Genomic DNA, 20,792 nt, shown 5'->3' on the forward strand with positions numbered 1-20,792 from the left:
TTTGTGTTAAAGATCACCACGAACTTCATGTGTTGAATTAACACTAAAATTTGTATAGACCGTTTGCAACACACGATTTGTGTTTAATTTAACACAAAATTTCTATTTGCTGTAACCTACATATTATTTGATAATTGTTAATTACAGATTATATTATCGAACAATATTTGAACTAATAACACCGACTGGTGTGAAAGAAAACACTCATACTATGTTAAAAGTACACCACTTTATATTTTACACCAAAAAAATTTCAGACCGAGCAGACTGTGTAGTCCTCGGGGATCATTTTGACACCAAAAATTTTTTACAGTGTATACATAAAAAATATGAAATTACAAATTAGTCAGATGTAAAATGACATCAATTATTGGACGGATGTCTTTACTATACAACAAGCACAATAAAAGCAACGATTAAAAAAAAAATTATTGATTTTACACATCGATATTTTTGAAAATAAAATAAAATCTGCATATATTATAATAACGTCACGTAAAAACGATTTAAATAAAAAAGAATGCGTGGAAAGAGAAAATGCCCAACGTATATTCGATTATAACCGTTGAGGTAAAATGTTAAAATTTTTATCCATCGTAGCCATATTCGCTGCAAACTTTCGGGCTTCAATACATGAGAGTTTCCCTAGAGATTAACGTCAGATTAATATGCGGACGGTTATTAGGCCGACTAATAAACGCTACTCGAAATTCCATTCCAAGAGACTTCCCTCTCAACGTACCTTGACAACATATTTTTCATAACACAGTATTGGTAAATTGAAGCATCACTAATTATTTTAACAAACTATCATCTATTTTCGCATGGAAAGATTTATAAATACCCATAATATTTATACTGACGGATTTGTCAGAGAAAAAATGAATAAATAAACGAATTAAATTCTAGTGCAGTGACCTTACGTATTTTACTGACTAAATACTCGTGCAGTGACCTTACGGTGGTATACCGGCAAAGTAACATCGTGCGTACATGGTAGATTTATCAGTTATCCATGGTCACGCCATTATTATTATTACAATTATTATAATTATTGAGTCCCATCATAATGCGTTGAAACCCGCAATACGATTAGTTTCAGAATAGTGAGACATGCAAAGCTTCTAACCCCATTTATTTACTAGCACCGTGACGTATGACCCCACAAGCATTACATAAATAATGGCTCGAGTAAAGGTGAGATTAGTAAGGAGAATCGGTGACTCTCCATTCCATAGTCGGTTATGTTTAAAATCTACAAAAAGCACGCGTAGTATGCTTACAATGCATTTCAGTTGCAATTCCATAAAAAAATCATAGTATAGTTACGTTATTTATAATACTATTTAAGCTTTTAAATATATCGCATTACTTATTCCAAAAGGACATATTCTTAGTCACCCTTTTGGCTTTAGGGAGCTTCCAAAAGGGCGTATAATTTTTTTCATTGCTAATTGTTTGGTGACTTCGTTGGAAAATAAATGAAATTTTTTCATGATACCAGTATCAAAACTTCGTTTCAGTGTCTGTACAGTTGGTCAAAAAAATGGAATTTCAGCGCGGACAAGGATTAGCGAATGTGTAATTTGCGAATATTTCCAATCAGCCGGCAGAAAAAAATTTATTTTGTTCGTTGGGGAGAAACAAACAATATTTCTGTCCACTAAAAGCTGAGTTTACTTGATTTTAGCTCTGATACTTGTAATTTATTTGTTTATTAGTAATTTCAGACTACTCATTTCGTTTACGTAAGCGACAATTCCGACTTTGTGATTAAGTTTTGAGTATAAATGATACATAGTATTTGTTTTTGCTTAATCATAAATTGCAATTAACGCTTACGCTAGTATTTGATCGCACCACTGATCATTGATCTTAAATTACCTTGTTTCTGACTGGCTGCCGGTACTGAAACTTGAGGTTACAACGTAGGTAATCATGAAAAATATAGTGTGTGACAAAGTATGAAACACGATTTCAAACTATGAGTGATGTCAGTCCTCGCTTACAGCAGTATTACATGTCTACTCATTTACTTCTCTACTCAAATATGTTTTATTTCAACTTCAACTCTACTCAGTTGTATCTTTATTCAGCTACAAAGAATTATCTACTTACAAAGAATTTCTATTTTATCGATAGGCTAAAATGCGCGAGTAGAATTGTAACTGAGTGAAGTTGTCGCTGTCTATAGTTAAAGCAGAGTAAAAGGCAGGATTACAAGCCTAGTCACAAAATTTCGACTCAAGGGAAATAGTTACAATTCTACTCATTTACTTCTTTACTCAGCTTCAACTCTACTCACATATTTTAGTCTATCGATAAAACAGAATTTCTTTGTGAGTAGAGTTGTAGCTGAGTGAAGTTGTCGGTTAATCTAGTTGAAGTTGAGTGAAAATATAACTGAGTAAAGATATGATTAGAGTTTTGACAATTTCTCATGAATAGGGATGTTGTGAGTACACATGTGTAACATTGCCCTTGCCAACGACACAGGCTGACAACTTCACACGGGTCTGAAATCGTCTTATTTCATCCCATGTTACACAATCCACTATATTTTATTTAATTGTTTTCGAATATAGTAAAATTTACTAAATTACGTAATAAAATTTAGCAAATATAAATAACAATTAAAATGTCCGATAGTAAGCATTGTAAAGTTCAATAGCATTTAAGCATCGCAATATCAATTTAGTAATTATGATAAAAAATTTTAATAAAGTACCCCAAGTATTTTTCCCCGTGTGGATTCCCACTAGATTTTTAGACAGTGTAAGTTGACAAAGTGTTACATACATTATGAATCACCTTAAAATTGCAATCTAAGCAAAATCTGAATTTTTTATATATATTTGTATAGTAACATATTAGTAGTTTTAGTAATAAAAAACAAAAGGTAATAATTTTGTTATTAATAGAATAAATATATGCTTATAACAATGAACAGCTAGAATAATATATTATAGTATAAATATATGAGATTTTTATCGAGTAACTAATGTACATGAAAATAGTATGACACAACAAAACTCAAGAAGCCCTGAAAACTGTCATTTGTTAGACTCGACAATAGCTGCACAAACAATTCAATTTATTGGTTTCTTTTGTAGAAAAAAAAAGAATCTAGTAAATTTTTATAAAGAATTTTTAAGTGAATATAAAGCATATTCACAATGTTTTGTATTTGAGGTGTAGAATATATATGTTTATTTTTTTTTATATATGAATTTGAAAAAGAATAAGTTGTACAGCTACTGTTACGAGAATAATCATAGACTTATGGAGATATATAACATTAAAAAAATACTTACGGCAATTTAATTCATCAGATTTGTCGTAGCACTCAGTGGCTCCATTGCATCGATATCGACTGTTAATACATTGACCATTTCTACATCTGAATTCATTTTGAATACACGCTGGAATCAAAATAAATTTAATTCTCATTAGAAACAAATCGAAAGTAAAAAAAATGTATATAACTTTATGAAAATGATGTGAAATTCATTATTCTATAGAAAATAGAGACTACTGTCTCTTAAATTTTCTTCAGGGAATGAAAGAAAAAATAATAATTATTTATTTTAGGTTATAAGCCTAGTTAAACTTTGAAGCAAGTGATTTTTACTCTTAATTCGAAAACTACTAATTTAGCAACAAAACAAACTGCTGTCTGAATTAGTGAATATTTTACTAATTCATTTTTAGAGAGTAGTTTTTACTTATTTGCTACAATATATGATATAAAAAACTATGTATGTTTTTTTCTAATATTTCGCTACGAAAATTGAAAATTATCAAAAAAAGGAAGTTATTGGTATCGGTACGATTTTTGAAAATTTAGTTTTTGTAAGATTTCGACATTTATAGATCCTAGGAACTCTCTAAACATGAATTAATAAAATAAGTGCATATTCATTAATTTATGTTCAGAGAGAAGCTATTCTGACAAATTTCAGATTGAAGTTCGTTCGTTCGGCAATCGGAAGGGCTTACTAAGACTTAAGTCTTGATAGATTTTGAAGTTGATCGGACGAGTAGTTTCCAAATAAATGGAAAATAAGAATGTAAAAAAATTTTTTTTGTGGATTTGTTGCATAACTCGAGATTCGCGCGACCGATTTGTTTTAAAATTTATTAAAAATTAAGTTTCAAGTCTCCCTATTGATTGCCGCAAAGCAAAAGCAAAATGGTTGATTTGTTCTAAAGTTATCGTAGGACAAAATTTACTTTTTTTTCAGCAAAATGCATTATTTTTCGGTCCAACTGTTTTTTGAGCTCGACGACCTCAAAAGTTTATCAATAGTAACATTTTCGAGTTCTTTGAGTTCGAAAATAGCGGAAAGTTGTGGGGTCAGCCTACAGGGTCAATCATTTTTCAGATTTATTTTTCGCTTTGACATTGTGAAATTCCAAAAGTTTAAATTATGGAAAAGCGAAACCAGTGTGGTTTAGAAATTAAATGAAAATAGTAAATTGAGCAAGAGAATAGGATCATATTATCCCTTTACAAGAGATCATCCCTGTATGTCAAGCTTTGTCACGAGACACGAGAATTCAATATCAGCACTTGACACCGGTATGTTATTTGCCTGTAAATACCAACCAAACTGAGATTCAAACTAAACCTTTTACTACGGGGCCTGTAAAAATTACTCTTGACCTTACATAGAAGTCATTGTTATTGATTATATAAATTAACTATTTTTTAAGAGTTTATGATAGACAAATTCACAAAATATAATTCATTAATCTGTAAAAAAATAAAAAGTATTAAAAATAAAAGATTAAAAAAAATTTTTAAGGCACTTTTTTTACTCATTGAATTTTTCAAAAAAATAAAAATACATTTGATGAATTGACTTAAAAATATCACGGGTTTTAAATTTTGATATCTTATCTAACAGTTGAGAGATACAGAGTGTTTATGCATACATTTATTCACCAAACTCGTATGACGTCTACAAACACTCTCTGGAAGTATTCTTAAAGATAATAAAAAATGATTCAAAAAAGCTCTGAGCTTTGGCGTTTGATGAAAAATGAAATTCAAGAATAAAATAAAATTTAATAATTTTCGTTTTTTTGAAAATTTTTTTTAAATGAAATTAATTAATCAAAGTATCAAAAATCGTACAGGCGCCTAGGAATTGTAGAGATGTGCGATTAGTTCGAACTTACGAATTTTTTGTATCGAATCGAATTAAATAATTCTAATTATTCGTAAATTTTAAAATTATTCGAAACTTTGATTAATTTCTAAAGCTTCGAATAATTAGAAAATTTACCAATAACTCGAAATGTTTTTTAACGATTTAAAATTGTAATATTTTTTGCAATGATTCGAATTTTTATCAGAAGTAAAAAGAACTCAGACACGAATCTACGAAATATTTATTTCTAGTTACGTTAAAAAACTAAGCTCTATATTAAATAAAAATTAAATATTTGAAAGCTGACCAAAATTTTCGGATTCGAATCGAGTGATTTGAAAAGTTACGAATAATTCAATTTTTTTAAATCATTTGATTTGAATTTCGAATCGAATATAACTATTCGATTCGATTCGATCACGAATCGCATACCCCTACTAGGAATTGTAAAAAAAAACTTATTTATTATGTTTTATCTATCCTTCAATAAAATATTTAATATGGACAAAAAAAAAATTAAAAAAATGAAGTTAAGTGTATTAATGGCACGAAGCGTCTTTACAATTAGTTAAGGATTATGTATTTAAATTATATACGTAGCCATATGATATATATATTTATACCATAATACTAGAATATGCGTTGGAAATAAGTCTGCAAAGTGTACTCTTTCAACGTTCAATAAAGCAAAGCATTAAACTGCTCGCTTGAAGAAATCTCATGACTGTTATTAATATTATAACAGCGTGGAAAATAATACGATGATGTGATCTGCGTAGACGATCAAGTAATGGTTAGTCATTACTTGGCTATTCGCTTAATATAATTTTGTATCAGTGTAACAACACAAACGATAATAAAACAACGTTGCTAAGTAATGAGAGTTTATAAAGTACATAACAAGGAAAAAATACCATTGTTCTGATGTCTGTGGCAACATTGTCTTGGAGTTTTTAACGCAAAACCACCATTATTTCTTCTTTTAGCATTAGAAAATAATGTCACATAGATATTTAAAGGAAAAAAAAATATTTATTTACTTATAAAAGTAAGTATAAAACTGCATATATTAGCATGACAAGCAGCTAACATCAAATTTCTGAACCTAAAAGCCGCTCAGAGAGCAACGAATCCCTCTTCTCTGCCCCGCTAAATCGTCCGTGCACTTCTAATGGACTACCACCGGGAAAATTTTTGTCCCAACACCACTACTACCACCGATAACATTTATGTAACGTTTATGTACACGTTTTTTTTTTAATTTTATTTACACGAAATTTTATACTTTTTTTTTTTTATTTATCAACTTTGAATCTGAATTAAGATTTAGTATTAAATAGAAATATATGATGGCACTATTATTTGAAAGTCTTATAAATTAACATTAAAAATACATTTATGATGCGAATTCATATTTAATGCAAGTTATACTTTGATATTGTACTACTTTTTGCATTTTATAAAAAAAAAAAATCTATAGCTAATGTACACTTTAGTTATTTTAGTGAAAATATTGAAAGGACAATAGAAATCCTGTTGTTAAAACTCGTATGGTTAACAATATTGTCACATAGGTTGCTGCTATAATTATTTTATAAAAAAATTAACACCGATTTTACTATAAAATTTGTAAAAAAAATATATTACGTGATAACAGATATAACGTAATAACATATATATTTACTAGGGAAGAGTGCAAAATTAAAGAAATTTTTTTACCTTTGCCTTAAAGTACATTTTACACAGAAGAGGATTTTGAAATACAAGAAATTAGTTTCATTATGAATTTAAAACACAAAATTTCTTACCCAAGAAAATTTTATTTTTAATTTATAATGTGAAAAATTTTTTGCGTCAAGAAATATCTTTTTTCTGCGCACTATATAAAAAAGTCAAAATTTAAAAGCAAAAAAATTTTTATTTTAACATTTTCAGGTGTCTCACTAATTTTGAAAATTATAAAATGTTTTCGGCTTAAAAGTACGTAAATTATTGCTGTCAATTGACGAGTTCAAAATATTTATTTACCTTAGGGTAACTTTGACATAAATATTACTATATTTTGAAAAATTTCGATCAATCATTTCAAAATTGCCCAATAAATGGTGTCGATTTATTATTTTTTAAACTAGTGGACACCTCAAAAAACTGAAATACGTTTTTCTTTTTTCAAAAGAATTTTTTTTTTTATACACAATAACATGTATCTTAAGGCGAAGAAAAAATTTTGAAAATCCAAACGTGCACATTTTACTTGCTCATTCAAAAGTGATCAATAGACGGCGACCCCATACACAAGAAAAGTATTAAAAAAAATGACATCTAAATTTTTTAATAAATTGCCAGTTTTAAGTTTTTATTAATTATAATTAAACTATAAGAATTTGGATAGTAATTTTGAAAAGAGTTCTTCCATCAAACAATTCAAGTAATAAAAAAAAAAATAGGTTAATCTGTTGTATATTTTTTAAATTATCGTGTTTACCAACATGCGCACATACTGACGACCATCACAGGTTTTTTTTCTTCAATCATTGTTTTTAAAAAAAGTGACTCAAAATTGTGTTCAATTTATTAAGTAATAAATTATCTTTCAATCTGTACGAATTATGTTCTAGCCATCATATTTGACTATTTATAAATATGATTTTTACGCGCGTGAATCAGCTGGGACCGAGTAAGCGTTAGCAGAACACAGCTAATTGCTTCGCAATTGAGTTATGCAAAAATTATATAACTCTATTTTTTCTGCATACTACAACTAGCCATTAAATAAAATGTAAATATATATAACATAAAAATACTTTCAACAAAAAAAATCTGTACAATATCAATGGAACACAAGTCAAGTACTTGAAGCTTGAAGCTCAGTACCATATCTAAAGGAATTTCATGAAGACAAAACTTGAGATAAGCGCGCGCCGGGTATGTTTATCATAAGTAATCTCAAATTACAAACCGGCACATAATAAATATATAAACAGTGCGTCTCAGAAAAGACAACGACCTCATACAAGTTTATCATATACATCAAAGACTCATATATAAATATTTAATATGTATATGTATATATATATCTATACTACTATACCATTCAATGCAAGTCAACGTTCCAGTTAATTTGTTTATCGTTAGCGATCGTTTTCGAGTAACTATCAAATTATTAACGAGACCTCGGGGAAACACCTCCTCGCTTATCTCCACATTCGAAATACGAATATATAATAATAAACGTCTATATTTACATAGTATGACTGATATGTACTTTTGACAATAAATAAATGACTATTAAAGTTACGATTTGACCAATAATTTATTAAAATAGAGTATATATTTAACGAGGGCCATTACTAGAACTAGCTCTAAGAATTGCTTCTTCAATATTTCAATCAACAAAAGTCATATCACTTAAAAAGTGTGTAAATAAACATAAATTTCACTTATAGCACAGGTCATATCAAATCATCAGCAATAGGTTTTATGTTTATTAGCTGTCGTCACCGTACAGTTAACCGATGTAATGTAAAATCTCGCTCTAGCTACATCATCAATTGTGTCAGAGGCGCCTTTGCCACTTTAATTATTATGAGTTCACTTTTATTTCTTATTCGCATAACTTTATGATGACTAGTCAGAGGAGTGACGATTTTTACACATTCCTAATGGCAATCCCAAAAATGAATAATTAAAATTTTTTAAATGCAACAAAATATTTTCTTCGATCAACTATTACATATATTTAAATATTTATAAGCGTTATATATTAATTTTATTCAAAATCGCGATAATATTAAAAAAAAGAAAACAAGTTTAAAAACTATCAGATTAAATTGCATCATATAAGTGAATTCCAACGACATTGCGGTGCGCACTTGTGCTAATCGTTAAATCAATTGGTAAACTCATGTATTATGCCGTGTACGGCATAAATCGGGATATAAGACGTATGTACATCTTGTTATCGAAACGTGCCAAGGTTAATATGCAAACTATGAAAGACTGCAAGAATTTGATTAGCAGTCTTTGATAAATCAACAATCATTTGATTTTGATTAATGTAGATTAGTATAGGAAGGGATCAATGCTTAGTTTAAATATCAATTGTTATCTCTCTAAGTCTGCATGGGTCTCATTTGAGTAACTAATTTGCATTTTTATGTTATATCTCAAATGCTAAAGCAAAATGAAATAACTTGAAATATTACAGTTAGGGCTAGTTTTTTAAACCGAGTTTATTTTTATCCGGGTTTTAATTATCATTGCTAATATATCTATATATTATTAATATATAGATATATTAGCAATGATAATTAAAACCCGGATAAAAATAAACTCGGTTTGAAAAACTGGCCCTTGGAAATTTTGTGTGTTTGTGTTAAAAAATTAATTGGTTAAATTTTTGTGTTGATTTTTAACACAGAAATCTGTTAATTCAACACGAACCGTTTGTGTTATTTTACTTTAACTGATTTTTGATACTAAATGATTAGAAAATCTGTAATTTAACAAATTTCTTGTGCTATTCGAAAATTAACACAAAGTTTGTGTTGTTTAGCTAAACACTCCCGCGCGTTTCTTCATTACTATAACCAAGCAAAGCATTGTAGCAGCATTGTCTGCAAGGAAATTTGGATTATAATTGATTTACAATTAAATATAATAATAGATAACTTGAATATTTTTATGATCAGGTTCAATGATTTTTTATTCTCATTTTACGGAAGGATAATTCATAGCTCCGTTTTAGAAAAATCACCGAAAATCGAACTAATTGTTTGCTAAATTGACATAAGTTGTACTAAGGTTAGATCAGTATACTTGAGTTGGTTAGGTCATGTGCTTATATTTATTAGTTAATTTTAACACGAAAAGTCTGTTAAATTTACAAAAATTTTCTGTCAAAATAACAGACTTTGTGTTCAATTTTTTAACATAAAATTTGTGTTAAAGATCAACACGAACTTCATGTGTTGAATTAACACTAAAATTTGTATAGACCGTTTGCAACACACGATTTGTGTTTAATTTAACACAAAATTTCTTCTTTAATGATCAAAAATACTTTTCGAAATAATTATTGAAATGAGTAATTTATCAAAATATCTGGTCAATCTATAAACAAGAAAACATTGAAGATCTGAATCTTAATAAACTCTTTAAATTGCCGGCGTAACATTAATTAAGATCGGCCGATTTATTCAGAAGATTACATAAAGCTCGTAATCAAAATATTTTATCGAAATTTGACCTGATAATATTTTAATATCAATTGCTTGTAATTAACAAAAATAGCATTTCTATTTTTACACTAAAACATGATTTTCTCAAACGATATATTTAACCTACAAAGATTCATAACTTATTTCTGTTAATTTTCTTAATCTCATATTGTCATTCCGTACCAAATTTAATAATAAAAAAAGTTGACGTGCATTTATATTAGTCAAAAATAACATTTCTTTTATTGTAATTGAATAAAGTTAGTGAAGTGGTCGGAATTGTCAAAAAACATTGAACATAATATACGTGAAATACTGACATGGTTTTAAATAAACGGAGTGGCACATAGACATGGAAACAAGAAGTAGTGGTAAAAATACAGCTTGCCAGCTCTATAACAAAGATGGTAGCAAAAGATTTTCCTGTGGCAGTATTATATCAAGGAAACATCTATTGCGGTAAAACGTGTACCTCGCGGAAAGTATGTTTGCTTCGAAAGCTTGAAAATCTAATAAATTTTCTTCATAGGCGGGCAAATATCGCTTGCTCTAAATTCTCAAGTCCTGTGACATTTTACACAATAAGTCTATACGAAAGTAAAATTGAAAAAAAAAAAAAATAATAATAACAATAATGTATTAAATGTAAATAAAAAGGAATTGCTCATTTGGTAAATATTACTAGTTCTAGAAATTTTTATTCCATTAGTTCAAGGTCCAAAAGTAGCTGGAAAAGCGATAAAAGGTCAGGGTTTCAAGCAAACCCGAGTCAAAAAACAAATTCGGATTTAAGTCTCAAAGTTCTCAATGAAGTTTTTGAGGATCAATTTTGAATTTTAAGACTTACAACCCAGTTTAGTCCTCAAAGTAGTAGTTACGACCCATTTTACGACTTTGAGAACTAAACTGGAAGAACATAATGTGGATTAGAGCCTCAAAATACTCAAAACATACAGGAATAATTTTATCCACATTTGAAACTCAAAAGTCTCATTCGACGTATTCCCTCGCTTCCCTTTTCTATCTAAAATTTTTCAAAATTCGAAACAACTTTTTAGTCATTGAAGATTTGAGGTCTTAGTTATCATTTAAAATCGATAAATTATTCGCATTTAGATCTCATAGTTACCATTGAGACTTTTGAGTACTAAAGTAGAGTTACTTTCTGGGCGCCAAATAAAACATCAAAGAAATTGCGGCTGTTGAAGACTAAACTAGAATTTGTTTTTCGACTTGGGAAGTTGGGCTATCAAATATTTCAGTGCAAAGATTATAAAAATATAAAAAATGTTTTAACGAATTTTTTTTTCGGATGATTATTATTTATTTCGATCTCAATAATTGTGTAGGAATTAAAAAAAAAATGGATTTTAAAATTGAGCATTAATAAGTCAAGCGTTTTAACATATCTTCTGTGAAAAAATATGAAGTAAGAAATATATATAAATAAATAAAAGAAATTCATGGGCATGGTAGAGATCGTCAATAATCTTTATGACGTATCCGGTTACCGATTTATTGATATGACAGAGATTTCACGAGCACCTTAGCACGGAAGTACGAACCGGGTATGACGAAGTATATCCGGAAAATAAAAGAAAAAGAAAAAAAAGTCTATATATATATCAAATAGCAACAGAAAAAAAGTTACAGTTTCAATACAGCTATTTAATGGTGTTTTATTATTTTTATTACCTGTTATCACTCTATACTAATAATTTCAAACATATTTTTTGTGTAAAATATATTTGAGAATTTCTTAATCTTCAACGGAACAAAAAAAAACTCAAGGGCTTAAAAAATAAAATGAAAAATCGGTATAAAGAATTGAAATTAATATTTTTTAAAATATCTAGTTTATAATTTTCTTGAAAAAAAAAATTTTTGATTTTTTTACAAATCAACATTGTTTCGTTTTACGAGCAATGAATATTTTACTAAAAAATATTATCGAAACAATCTGAAACTGCAATGAAATCTTTCAAGCATTCACACTTTTTCTATATTTTTAAAAAAATAATATATAAACACATGTATATATATATATATATATATATATATATATATTAGGCTGATTTAAAAAAATGGACTATTTTTTTTTTCGATATACCCAGTGAAATATATTCAGAGAGATAAGAAAAAACGCCTGTAAAAATCAGAGCTCATAATATTAATATTTAGAGGTCGCGCATCGCAAATTTCTATTTCCCGTTTAAATAACATGGGAAAATTTATTTTTTAAGCTTTGGAATTTTGTAGCTCACGGTGGGACCAATACTTTTAAATGTTCAAGATATATTCTTATGGGAAATTTGACGCTCTATAAGAAAGGTCTCCTGTCATTTTTTGATATTTTTATTTCTTCAAAAGTTATTCGAAGTTAAAGTTAGATTGACGATAAATTTTTACAATTTTTAAATTTTTTGACGCAACCATCAACTTTATCAGAAAATTTTATAGAATATTTTTTGTAGACCATTTTATTTCCTACAACTTATCTTCGAGAAAATTTTCGATATTTCTCACAAGTCGTAAGTTATTTGCAATTAACTGAAAATCTTCTTAAAAAATCCAAATTTTGTCGCTTAAAATAAATTATATTAAAATTTTCAGTTAATTGCAAATAAAACAGAGCTCTGATTTTTATAGGCGTTTTTTCTTGTCTCTCTGAATATATTTCACAGGGGATATCGAAAAAAAAATAGTCCATTTTTTTGAATCAGCCTAATATATATACATATATATATGTTGATAAAACCTGATATTTAACAATTTACATGGAGGAAATTTACTTGCATACAAGGCGGCTTTGCGATATTAAATTGTTCCGGTAATTTCACTATGAAATTCTTCTAAAAAATGTAATTATATATTTATATAAGTATATATATAGATATGATTGATTATTACACTTAATACCCGTAAAAAAATGTAATATTCAATAATATAACATTATAAAAAAAAATCTATAAGTTAAGAAGTTTCGGAAAATTATCAGAGACCATCTTGAAAAGTAACAAGTATTCGTTTGTAAAAGAAAAAAAAGTTAAACTAAGAATAAGCAAATGTATTTATTAATAATTGAAAAACATATGTCAAGATAGACAAAACTCTCGATAAAGTTTCTGGCGGTCTCGTGCAAACTCCCGATAACTGATTTGTTACAGCAGCTGCATCATTAGTGAGACTCATAAAACCATTTAAGCTTCTCTGATAAACTGTAAGGCTTATAATAAAGCTAAATTTTTATTTATTCAGTCCACGAGTCTAAAAATCATTTTTTAAATGATGAAAAATTACTACTGAGAGAAAAAAAATTAAATTCGTTATTTTTCTTGTTTACGTGAATACTGAAAATAAGTAATTTTTACTAAAATTAAATTCATAGTTCTTATTTTAAGAAAACTATTGCTTAATTTTAGTAATAAATTTCTCGAAGCATGAATTACTTAATTCAAGCAAATATCTCTTCACTTAAATTGGTACGTTCTCAAATTTATTACAATTAAAAACTTCAAAGAAGCAATTATTTGCTTGAATAAAAGGAAGGAATTCAAGAAGGATATAATTAACAAGTAGAAAAAATTCTTGCGCTTAGGAAAAAATTTGTTTTTATAATAAAATGGAATTTCTTATTGATATTGATAACAATATGAAATATGTTATTTTTTTCGAGAGCCACTTCTATAAACTATTAAACATTCAAATTTTATTACTTAGTTGTGTAAATAAATTTTAAGATGACAAACATCGATGAATAACTTGAAAGAGTTTATTAAAAACATGATTTCCACTAAGCCACCGCAGCTGAGCGTGCTATAGCGTAGGTCATAAAAGTCTCGCGTGACTAGTCTAGGTTCGAATCTTAAGCAGGGTCAAATTATTTGTTGATAAAAAAAAAAGCCGGATAAAAAAATTTCAAACCAAAATAACAATAAAATTTTTTTCTCGGCCGAAAAGTGGCTCAGGTAGTGAACACAAAGCTGGAAACTGGCTAGGCAGAAAAATTACCGAAAATTAGGCCGAAAAAACCCGAAAATAATCCGATTCAATTTATCGGCTATTTTCGGTTTGTTTATTAAAAAAAAATAATATTTCGTCGTGTTTTCGGCCAACTTACGGTTTTCTACGACTTTAGCGGGATGTTGCTGAAATTTAGGCCTATTCCCCACGGAAAGATACATCCGGGAATATATGCCGGTAAAATAGCATACATAGGACAATACTAAATATATAAGCTGAATATATACTATTCTGCCGAGATATATATTTTTTCATGCGGGATTTGAATGAAATTCTATGATTTTAACCAAATGTAACTTTTTCGACGTATTTCCGGCCAAATACTTTTACGCGAATGTCTACATGGAGAGAAAATTATGGTAACAGTTACAATATATTATGGGAATGGTTCCCATACTGCATGGTAACCGGTTTTTTTCAAATGTTGATTATAGGAACGGCACCCATATATATTATGGTAATCGTTCCTATAATTATGGGTATAATTCCCATATGGTGTCGGAATAGTTTCTAGGGAATCATGGTAATCGTTACCATGTAACTATGATAATGGTTACCATAATATTATGGGAATAGTTACCATAATATTATGGAAATGGTTACCATAATATTATCGGAACCGTTACAATATGGTTATGGGAACTATTCCTATGAGTATGGTAATCATTACCATGATTCTTTCACATGCGATATAGGAACTGTTACCATAATGATAGGAATTGTTCCCATACTCATGGAAACTTTCCCAGAAAGTATGGGTCTATATCCCATAATCCCAAGTAATCATTACCATAACGGTATGGGATGATATTTCATAAACGTACTAGGAACAGTTACTATAATTTTTTCTCCGTGTAGTAATATTTCTCTAACAAAATACGATTTGTTTCTTAGAATTAAGCAAATAAATAATACTTGTATTCAGTAATTATTTCACTTCATTAAAAAAAATGATGACTTGTCACTATTGAAGTAACTAAAATACTCAAATCAAGAAGTTTTTTATGAAACTTTCCATTCTTCACTCAGTCCATAGTATAATTACGCATGTTCTAAAAATTATCATCAATTACGTACAACCAATTGCTATTTCCTATAAGATTAAAAATTACAAGGAATCTGAACAGAAGTCTATACTAAAGAACAAAAAAAAAAAAATAATAATAATGCAACGTTAACATTGACTGGTCGTCAGCCCAATCTCAATGTATATTCTGTCGCGAGATGTAGCGTTTTTTTTTTTTTGTATTTTTATGTGGTCTTATGCGCGTTGACAGATAAAATCGATTATGCTAGACTCGTTCGCGCCCGATGTAATATGCATGGGTCGTAAAATATAACAGATATAGAGTATATTTATTCTTTAGTTGGACTTTAAGCACAAAAATTTACCGCTGAAAGAACAAGAACAAAATCTTAAAGTTTCAGAAAAAATAAAAAATGGTAAATTAACTTTTTTTTTTTTTACTCAACTTCAAGGTGCTTTTGAGAATAATATGAAAATGTAATTTAGTAAAAATAATTATTAATTTTATTGCTAAGCTTGATGATTTTTTTTAATTATTAAAAAAAAAAAACAATTAACGAATCATAATTCGACAGCAATATCATGTTAGTTAGTTACTACACTGTCATCGTAGTTTACATATGAAAGCGACGACGCATCATTAAACATACGTTTATGAACTTCTGAGTTTCGAGAGCATTAGGCACTTTCCCGTACATTCCAGAAGGAAAGTTCTGAGCTTTTAGTACCGAACCATAAATGTATTTATAAATAATGCGGACATACTTTACTCGCCGCCTTAAATTAAACTAATCATGCGATTCAATTTGTACTTTGCCTTGCTTAGTTCTTTTTACAATAAATTTCACTATATCTTGATAGCCAACCAATCAAAAAAATATTCTGTTAAAATCAACATTATCGTGTTAAAAACGGTCCATACAATACTTGAGTTATTTTTTAAATCAGACTATTAGTGTTAAAATTTAAACACGAAATTTAGGTAAAATCAGAAGTAAATTCAACACTTCTTAAATGTTCGTGACGATACAAAAAAATGTTAACTTTTACATTTTACACTGTGGATATTTATGAGGTTATCAAAAGTGATGACAATTATTACTTAACATTCAAATATTTTTTGATAGCAAACAATTTTTTTTTTATTAGATTTTTTAAAACACAGAAATGTTGTTTTATTCGAAAATAACATTTTTTAACTGTTACTCTCAAATTAACACACAATAAATGTTAAAAATACTCTTGACCATCATAAAATAATTCTTGGAAAAATTTTTACTTTTAACAATGTGAAAATTTTTCTACACTCATGACATGTTAAAATATTTCATTTTTCGGAAATTTCTCCGTGACTGTCGATTGAGTTTTTTACATAAATGTAGTGTTAATTTTTTTGTAACACTTAATAAATGTTGATAATTTAAATTTAAGTAGGTAACACTTTTAAGGTGTTACATAGTAGATCGATTTGAAATTATAAAGTAACGCAGTGCCATATGTTGATTTAACACATGAAATAGTTAACACAAAAAATTTAACGGATCGTTTTTAACACAGGTACACAATATTTTTTACTGTATAAATTTTAACTTAAATAACTCACGTTTAAAACTCAAACTAAATATATAAAAATTGAAGCTTTAGAAATTTACTACAGCTAATTTTAAAAAGACACAATATTTGCATTATTCACTAGATGTACGAGCGATTACGTGTGCTCATTTTATTCGTGACGACTGTTCTTCCAATCCATAGTTATGCGACAATATCACGGATACATTGAAAAATAATAGATAAAAAAATTGACATTTTTTCAAAATAATTAACAAACAACAATTGCATGTTTCCATTACAAAAACTGTAGAAAAAAAATTATTTTGTGTAATTTTAATTTCACCCTTGAAAAAGTTTTAGCTGAAAAATTCAAATTTATGATTTGTGATGAAAATTTTTTTTTTTCATCACAAATCATATTATTGCACAGAAAATATATGATCTCTTGAAATTTTCGACTCAAAATAAAAATTTTTAATAGTCACTTAAAAAAATGGAAAATTTAGAATTTCTTGAACGACTTAAATTTAAGATTCTGATCTTAAACTTTATCAAATTTTATTTTACACTATATACTTTTTAAAGGGTGAGACTGAAAAGACCAAAAACTTCTTTTTTAATCACTCAAATACCCATCAGTATAAAGAATAGAAAAAAGCAATTTTTTGATTCAAAAAATTTTTTACTCATCCCCAGAAAATTTTTTACTCTATGATTTGAAAACAAAAATTTTTGCGTCAAGAAAAAATTTCTTGCACCCAGAAATATTTTCCTTGTCTTAAGAAAATTTTTCTTTGCATTTCATAGCGCAAAATATTTCTCGCGCCAAAGATTCTTTTTTTCTGTGTATATTTATAAAAATTTTTCAATAAACAAAATTATATAAATAATAAAAAAAAATATGTTAATTATATACGATACTGAAGTTAGCTGTCTAATAAATTTTTGACTTTTTTTACAAACGATAAACTATAAAAAAAAAATATTTTAAAAAATTGCACCTACAGTTTTTTAAATTTTCTACATGTGCATATTTTTAATTTTTTTTTTTTGTCACTCGTTGAAAAAAAATCCAAAAATTATTTATTGTCCACCAACTTCAGGATCACTAATCATGTAATATTACCTCTGTAACGTCGTTCATCATAACGTCGTTGAGCATGAGTAAATGTAATCGAAATACATGATAGTATCAGAAAAATCAGTATTCGTCTACTCATCTTGAATTATTAACTTTTTTCAAGCTTCACTTTCCATTTATAATCTTTACGTGTAATTTCCTACTGGTATAGAAGATGCGATCAAGTTACTATTAAAAAAAAAAATACGAAACTTAGCATCGAAATTTTATTCGCATTATAGTGCGATGAAAAAACAAACTTTCGTATTCTCCCTAGTATATATTCACACGGGGATATTGTTCGCAATCCGTGATAATTTGTCGAGTTAGTACACGCTTCTGAGTTGACACTTTTTTTTATTATTTAATCTCGGCGGCAAATTCTTTTTATTGTTGATTTTATTTTTTTTTCTCTTCTAACGGATTAACTGAATTGAATAAGGGAACAAGCAAAGAAAACTCTAGAAAAATTATTTTTAACCTGCCACAATTTTAATCAGAAACAATAGTAAGCAATTTTAGGCATATATATATATATACGCCTTTTTTTCTTTTCTTTTTTTTTACGGCAAAATTTAATTATTTTTCATCAGCGCTCTATTAAAATAAAATCTTTGTTTCAAAATACAATACAAAATTTAATTATTGTTAACAATTGAAATGTCAATATGTTATTATTAGTTCTCGACACTCGACAAAACTTTTATTTAAACCAAAGAGACGCGCGAAAATTCGAAATGTCATGACTCGCGCAATTTCCTCAACCCGTCATTCGTTCTGACTTAAATGCACGTGATAACTAAAGTTGGTTTCTTACTTCAACTTTAAGATTCTCCGGTCGTTTTATTTTCAAAATCACAAACTATTGTTTGAAAAAAAAAAAAATCACAGCGATAACTTGCCTGAATAATTGAATACTAAATACGATATTTTTCAATAATTTTCTATTGCAATTTTCGATACCAATCATAACCAATTTGGTGATATTTAATTTTTTTTATCAGCTGGTTTTTAAAAATTCTCTATTGTTAATAAAATAAAAGTATCGTAGAGAAACTGGAGGGCAACTGTCGCGCCGAGCCAACCTGACGAAACTGCCGGCAGCCGCGTGGTGAATATCCCAACAACCTACCAAACGTTGAACCAACTAGAAAGCTCTTCGCGCGACTAATACCCCACCTCTGATACAAAAGGAATAGCGGGGGAGGCACTTGGTTACTTTTAATATTGTATCAGATTTTTTTATAAATAAATTCATCTTTTTCATTACATATTTGGTAATTATCTGTAGCCTACAAACATTATTTTTTATAATTACACACAGGAAAAAATTTCGCGACTGAAAGTTAATATTCTTGATTCAAGAAATTTTTTCGAAAACCTCAATTTTCTAAGATAAAGTAAAAAATCTTTGACCAAGACAAATTCTCTTGGCTCAAGAAAATCTTCTTGGTTCTTGAAAACGCTTGTCTTCTAAAATGTTTTCTAAGATTTTTTTGACTTAAACAAAATTTCTTGGCTCAAAAAAATTTTTTCTCGCTTCTAGAAAATTTTCTTGGGACGCTAAGAAATTTTTTTTTGTCCATGAATACTGTCTTAAAAAAAAAAAAAAAAATAAAAAATTGTAAAATTAAATACAGTAGTACAGTGACTTTTCAAAGCCATTCTATGTTTAGTCGATAAACCATAGAATTAATTTCAACCGATGTTTGACATTGTTATTCCTTTTTATTTATTTTATGCTTAACGAAACCAAAGAAACGACAAAAATAGTCGAGTTAACAAATTCCAGTATAGAGCGTTAAGCCACGCACTTACGTGATGTTATTTCCTTCTTTTTTAAGCACCGAAACGGAACACGATACGATTAGTTAACAAAAAGTATATTTTATTGAATTTGACTGAGAGTAAAGTGCTAAAGCGAACAACTATAGTACGCCCTCGCTTTCGTGGGACTACATAATGCACATTATTTCCACGTTATTTTAGCGAGATTGTTCGTGCTTTCTTTTCAGAGTTACCGCTTAGATGATGCGCACGCATAGATCTTCAATTTAACTACCACCTAAATTTAACATCTTCCTAATACTAAAATTTGTATTTCACTATTTTTAAAAACCTTTTTTTTTTTTAAATCAACAAACATCTCAATATATCAACACTCTGTATCTTATTATTACATAAGTCAACACGTTCTCAATGTTGTTGTATAAAAAATTCAAGTATGCACCATGTACTTATTAAAATATATACAAAAAAATACAACATCTATAGAGTGTCTTACGGTACTCTTGTTAATTTTAATTGCTAAATAAGTAAACTAGTGGAATAGCTATTGACAAAATTGTATTTTTTTATCCACAAAATTTGAAATTTCTAATTTTAATTAAGATGACTACTTTTTTTTTCTATTAAATTAGAAAAAATAATATTTTGTTTTTTTCGAAAATTAAACTGGAAAGATGTAGGAAAAATTTTTAAGTTATGGGTAACAATTAAATATCTCAATTTTTAGGTGATTATACAGAAGTGGAGATCACATTTTTCAAAGTTCCGTGTGCTCACATTTCAAATATCTATAAATAAATTTTTTCCACGTGTTGAATTACACGGCGGATTAAATTTTCTGGCCTTTGTTTTGTCTATAATATATGACACCTGTCCAAGATTGCACCTAAAGGCTAAAAAATTGA

General features: G+C 28.1%; 1 protein-coding gene across 18 annotated transcripts in view; it reads right to left on the reverse strand.

Moving 5' to 3' along the window:
* LOC103575973 (basement membrane-specific heparan sulfate proteoglycan core protein) overlaps nt 1–20,792 on the reverse strand; it is a 105,005-nt gene that overhangs the window by 41,943 nt on the left and 42,270 nt on the right. For 16 of the 18 annotated variants that reach the window (XM_014445086.2, XM_014445075.2, XM_014445084.2 and 13 more), the window contains exon 9: nt 3,315–3,422. In XM_014445086.2, the coding sequence (XP_014300572.1) occupies nt 3,315–3,422 (108 nt within the window). Of the gene's footprint in view, nt 1–3,314; nt 3,423–18,105; nt 18,289–18,359; nt 18,489–18,916; nt 18,989–20,792 lie in introns of those variants that run through there. The other 2 variants (XM_014445087.2, XM_014445091.2) reach the window with 2 other exon arrangements.

This window comes from Microplitis demolitor, chromosome 5, assembly GCF_026212275.2.
Source record: "Microplitis demolitor isolate Queensland-Clemson2020A chromosome 5, iyMicDemo2.1a, whole genome shotgun sequence".
Taxonomy (NCBI): Eukaryota; Metazoa; Arthropoda; class Insecta; order Hymenoptera; family Braconidae; genus Microplitis; species Microplitis demolitor.